Below are 6,302 nucleotides of genomic sequence, written 5' to 3'. Positions count from 1 at the left end.
CTGTAAATAAATAACCAAAAAAAAAAAAAAAAAAATCTCATAATGTTTTAAGAAAGTTTACGAATTTGTGTTGGGCTGTGGATTGGACAAGTTTTTAAACTTAAATTTTAACTAGAGCTTCAAGGTTTACATGAACAGATTTTTCTATCTTGTTCTTAGTGCTCCCTTGCCTTATTTGGAGTAGGGGTACCTGCAGGTTGTAGCCACCTTGGTGTCAGAGGCGTTCGAACTAGAGTACCTCCATCTTGAGGGAGGGCTAGGAAAATGAGGCTGGGACTTGCTGGGCTGCATTCCCAGAAAGTCAGGCATTCCTAGCCTCTAGATGCTTAAGATTAAGGGAACAAATTAATAATGTTTAATAAACAGACCCAGGCTTGGGAGTATCCAGATACCCTGGTATCTGGAGAACAAAGGCATTCCTAATTTTGCTTTAAAGATAATATTGATTCTTGCAAAATATAGTAATTAAGAAAATTAATCCTTTATCATAAACCCTTGCAGTAGAGCACATCTCCCCAAGATCTTTTTTTATGTTCTATGTATGAGCATTGTACTTAGGGTGGAAGTGTTCCTCCTCTTACTTTCAGGAATGCCCTGCTCTGTCTATGTAGTAGTTATACTTTCACTACTTTACTTTATTAATAAACCTGCTTTTACTTTGCACTGCAGACTCATCCTGAATGCTTTTTCTTCTTTCTCTTTTTTTTTTTTTTTTGAGACAGAGTCTTGCCTGTTGCCCAGGCTGGAGTACAGTGGTGCCATCTCGGTTCACTGCAACCTCTGCCTCCTGGGTTAAAGTGATTCTCCTACCTTAGCCTCCCGAGTAGCTGGGACTACAGGCACACACCACTGCGCCTGGCTAAGTTTTATATTTTTAGTGGAGATGGGGTTTTGCCATGTTGGCCAGGTTGGTCTCAAACTCCTGACTTCAGGTGATCCGCCCACCTCGGCCTCCCAAAGTGCTGGGATTACAGGCATGAGCCACTATGCCTGGCCTCACCCTAAATTCTTTCTTGCCCAAGATCTAAGAACCCTCTCGGGGTCTGGATCAGGACCCCTTTCCTTTAACACTTGGACTCTGAAGTACCTGAGTAAAACAGTAAGACAGCTAAGACAGCTACAATATAAAAACCACGGGGACCGGGCATGGTGGCTCATGCCTGTAATCCTAGCACTTTGGGAGGCCGAGGCAGGCGGATCACCTGAGGTCAGGAGTTCGAGACCAACCTGCCCAACATGGAGAAACCCCATCTCTACTAAAAATACAAAATTAGCCATGTGTGGTGGCACATGCCTGTAATCCCGGCTACTTGGGAGGCTGAGGCAAGATAATAGCTTGAACCCAGGAGGCGGAGGTTGCAGTGAGCTAAGATCACACCATTGCACTCCAGCCTGGGCAACAAGAGCAAAACTCCGTCTCAAAACAAACAAACAAAAACAACAAAACTACAAGAAGATTTAGTAAGTTCAGAGCTCTGATCCATGTCAAGCACTGCCTAGAAGCCAGGAAGAGAGTTGATTTTCAGAACCAACAGATCATGGTGCGATCTTTAGGAAAACAGGAAAGAAAACACAGGAATGAAATCGCATCTTATGGCAGGTACCTCGGTTTGGGGGAGGGGAAGGACAGGCTGGCAAATAGGTCATGTTAGGGATATTGAAAAATCTTGGCCGGGCACAGTGGCTCACTCCTGTAATCCCAGCACTTTGGAAAACCAAGGTGGGTGGATCACTTGAGGTTGGGAGTTCGAGACCAGCCTGGCTAACACGGTGAAACCTCGTCTCTACTAAAAATACAAAAATCAGCCAGGTGTGGTGGTGCATGCCTGTAGTCCCAGCTACTCAGGAGGCTGAGGCAGGAGAACCGCTTGAACCTGGGAGGCAGAGGTTGCAGTGAGCCGAGATTGCGCCACTGCACTCCAGCTTGGGTGACAGAGTGACACTCCATCTCAAACAAAACAAACAAAGAGTATACCTTTCTCCAACAAATAGTTTGATTTTGGAGTACTGGATGACAAAGGTTACATGGCTCTTCTCCTTGTACCTGTTCTCAAACCTGCCCCATCCAATTCTTTTACCTAGCACAAAGGTTTGGACATTGAACAGACAGAGGCTACAGTACCTACAGGCACACCTTTTGACAGGCACCATCTGCCCTACCCTGTATTAATTCACCTCCACGCTGTATTGAAACAATCTCATACTTACTGATACTCAGCCACACAGTCCAGCAGACCTATATAGTTTAAGGTTTCATGTTGAACAGCACTTTCAAGAGCTCGCACTCCACTGACATCTTTCAGAATATGCTGGACACTTTCGATGTAACCAGACTTGAGGAGATTTTCATCTCTCTCTTTTAAGGTTTCCTGGGGTGAAAGTATGCTTTCCAAGGCTTCATGGAACCGTTTCCCTTGTAAAAAGATGTCTGAAAAGAAAATCAGGGGAAAGGGGAGGGAGGAAACACAAACAAAGCTAACACTAAAAAACTAGTACTCTAAAAGGCTCTGAAACATAAAATTAAAAATTACATTTTTTTCTTTTTGTATTTTTTTAGATGGAGTCTCCCTCTGTCACCCAGGCTGGAGTGCAGTGGAATGATGTTGGCTCACTGCAACCTCCACCTCCCGGGGTCAAGGGATTCTCCTGCCTCAGCCTCCTGAGTAACTGGAATTACAGGCACCCACCACCATGCCTGGCTAATTTTTGTATTTTTAGTAGAGACGGAGTTTCATTATGTTGGTGAGGCTGGTCTCGACCTCCTGATCTCATGATCCGCTCGCCCTGGCCTCCCAAAGTGCTGGGATTACAGGCATGAGCCACTGCACCCGGCCAAAAATTACATTAGTTATTTTTAACTGACAACCCCTAAGACCAAATTTCAGCCTCTTGTGAAACCTAAGAATACACTTTGAAACCAACGGGATTATTAATAGGATTGTTAGGCAATAAAACGAATTAAAATTAAGTTCTTCTAGGAGAATTGGGCCAAAGTCAAAACTGAAGATCTGGAGGCTATAGGACCACACCCAGTTTATGGTACTATGTGTTTAAGTATCCAATTTAATAAGTTAACTGGCTGTGACAAAATAAAAAAAAATTAGAAATCTAGGAACGGTGCTTCTGTTTATAGTTCTTTTTAGACCAAAACTTAATTATGAACTTAGGTGGGGGAATCCTTTTACTAACAGGATTAGTGACAAATAAGGAATGGAAAATAAGGCATGCACAAATGAAAAGTAATGAATTCGATATTATGAAATCTGGAGGGGGACGAAGAGGAAAATATGTGACATTCCTCTCCTGTACTTTTTTTTAGTGCTGGAACAGCCTGAAAAATTCAGCTGTGTCCTGAATTTTTTTCCCCTCATATATTTTTTCTAATATTTAATATTTAACATGTAATATTTTTCTAATTAGCTTTAGATTATTAGAATTCTGATTTATGGCTTGTAGGAGGATACATTTTTCCTCTTCCTAACATTTTATAACATGTGAATACTAGAGAAATTTCATTAGGACACATTATTTTTCCCGTATGTTCATTTTCTGAGGTCAAAAGCCTTACTTTTCGTCCCCAGGTTTCTCTAAAAGAACTATAGTGTCCGGATTTGTTGGTGTATCCCAGGATCTAACTTGATTTTTGAACTCTCTCCTCATTTTCAGTGCTCCTTGGCCTCCAAGTGCTTGCATAGTAAGCCCCTTCCTTACACACATTTTTAAAAAGGGAACATGGCCGGGCATGGTGGTTCACGCCTATAATCCCAGCACTTTGGGCGGCCGAGGCAGGCAGATTACCTGAGGTCGGGAGTTCAAGACCAGCCTGGCCAACATGGTAAAACCCAGACTCTACTCAAAATACAAAAATTAGCCAGGTGTGGTGGCACATGCCTGTAATCCCAGCTACTCTGGAGGCTGAGGCAGCAGAATTGCTTGAACCCAGGTGGCAGAGGCTGCAGTGAGCCAAGATCGCGCCACTGCACTCCAGACTGGGTGACAGAGCAAGACTCTATCTCAAAAAAAAAAAAAAAAAAAAAAAAAGGAACACAAAAGAGATTCAACAAATGCAAGAAATATTATATATTTACTTGTTTCTTAGTAAGAGGAGAGAAATAAAGAGGGGGGACTGTTATGCTAAGCAATGGCCTTGGAGCTTTCAAAACATTATTTAATTTTCAAACCCAACAATCCAGCAAAATAAGGATTGTAAGTTACCCGCTTTTTAATGAATGAGGCCCTGTCCCACTAGGCAGTGCTGTTAATTTGTCCCAAAGCAAAAAGCTGGACAGGCAGCCTGGCACCAGAATCTGTGTTCTTTCCAATCTACCACACAGTACAGCAAAGAGGGCAATCTTGGAAATCACCAATTAGATACACAGAGAAACAGAGCAGGAAATACACGTGCTTGGAACATGCTTGCAGACAGACCCACAGAAAAGGAGGAAAACAACTTTATATTTTGTTAAGTTCCTTTTTTTTTTTTTGAGACGGTCTCACTTGTCACCCAGGCTGGAGTGTACTGACTCCATCATAGCTCACTGTAACCTCGAACACCTGGCCTTAAGCAATTCTCCTGGCACGGGCAAGTGCCACCACGCCTGGCTAATTAAAAAAAAATTTTCTTTTGTAGAGAAGCAATCTCTCTCTGTTGCCTAGTCTGGTCTGGAACACCTGGCCTCAAACAATCCTCCCACCTTGGTCTCCCAAAGTGCTGGGATTACAGGCACGAGCCACCGCATTCGGCCTTCAACTATTTTTTACAAAGATGGAAAAGTCAATTCTTTTTTTTTTTTTTTTCCAGGCTGGAGTGCAGTGGTATGATCTCCGCTCATTGCAATCTCCACCTCCCAGGTTCAAGCGATTCTCCTGCCTCAGCCTCCCGAGTACCTGGGATTACAAGTGATCGCCACTGCGCCCGGCTACTTTTTTTGTAGTTTTAGTAGAGATGGGGTTTTGCCATGTTGACCAGGCTGGTTTCAAACTCCTGACCTCAAGTGATCTGCCCACCTGAGCCTCCCAAAGTGTTAGGATTACAGGCGTGAGCCACCACGCCTGGCTGGAAATGTCAATTCTATCATTAGCAAAAAATGGAATCCCTTCTGAAAAATTATTTGGAGAGTTAAATGAAATTCAACTTAGGAATTAAGTTATTCTACTCCAAATTTACTTGGTTCAGTTGGAATTATTAACATGTGAAAGACCTACAAGAAATTTATGACTGATGGAATTAAGGCCTAGGAAAAAGAAGTGTAGCATTCATCTACACACTAGGTTAATGAAGCAGGAGACAAACATGTTAAAAACAGGAAGGAAAAAACTTAGCAAATGCCATGCCAATAGACTGTACATTTCTCGCTGCAAACTTACCCCTGGCTAGGTTCTTCACATACACATGATCACAAACATGAAAACCTAGATCACAGGATCCTTCAGACACTAAGGCTCAGAACATTCAACATGATTCAATTTATAAAAATAAAAAATGATTCAAGAATATTTACTGCATGTAGCATCAAGTCGGCTTATTCACTCAAAGTAGTAAAAATGAAATGCTTTCAAGTCCTCATATATGAAGTGCACTAAAAAAACCTCCATGCATCTCCAGTATTCTCATGATGGAACTGGCAGGATGGCTAATACTTCAGGATTAAATCAGCACAGCCAAAAAAAAAAAAAATTAAAATCTAAACCCCAGCCCTTTGTGTGTATTTATACACAAAATACAAAACAGAGTAAGTCAGACTTTCTCATCCCTGCCAGTCTTCAAAAGGTGAACTGACGCTTGGGAAACTGCTCAAGTATTTGGAAGAATGCCAGACACATATTTCTATGCTCTCACCTTTCAGAAGACTGGGTAGAAATTAATTTATTGATCCAATATTTTTCATTAAAAAAATCTTTATAATTTTTAAAATGTAATTCTTCTTGGGTGCCACCTTCTTGGGTTTGGGATCCAATATCCTCCAGACCCACTAATCAACTTAGTGAGCCCTTTTTCTTTTATTTACCATGACACTAATTGTCCCCTTATTTATTTCAGAACCCGTTGCTTACTAATACTTATTTTCTTAAAAAGAGTGATTCCGCCCGGGCGCAGTGGGTCACACCTGTAATCCCAATACTTTGGGAGGCCGAGGTGGGAGCACCATTTGAAGACAGGAGTTGGAGACCAGCCTGGGCAACATAGGGAGACCCTCGTCTCTACAAAAAATAAAAAAATTAGCCAGGCATGGTGGTGCACGCCTGTGCACTCAGCAGGCTGAGATGGGAGAATCACTTGGGTCCGGTAGGTCAAGTCCAGG

The 6,302-nt window shown here is 42.3% G+C and overlaps 1 protein-coding gene across 1 annotated transcript in view; it reads right to left on the bottom strand.

Annotated features, from left to right (window-relative positions):
* The window catches only part of MGME1 (mitochondrial genome maintenance exonuclease 1), a 29,451-nt gene that overhangs the window by 12,612 nt on the left and 10,537 nt on the right, over nucleotides 1-6,302 (bottom strand). Inside the window, exon 3 of the mRNA XM_011979485.1 lies at nucleotides 2,209-2,428. Coding sequence (XP_011834875.1) covers nucleotides 2,209-2,428 — 220 coding nt within the window. The remainder of the gene's footprint in view (nucleotides 1-2,208; nucleotides 2,429-6,302) is intronic.

Source organism: Mandrillus leucophaeus, unplaced genomic scaffold (assembly GCF_000951045.1).
Source record: "Mandrillus leucophaeus isolate KB7577 unplaced genomic scaffold, Mleu.le_1.0 Scaffold202, whole genome shotgun sequence".
Lineage (NCBI taxonomy): Eukaryota > Metazoa > Chordata > Mammalia > Primates > Cercopithecidae > Mandrillus > Mandrillus leucophaeus.
Note: the sequence above shows the minus strand (reverse complement) of the source record. Positions and strands in the feature narration are given on the sequence as shown.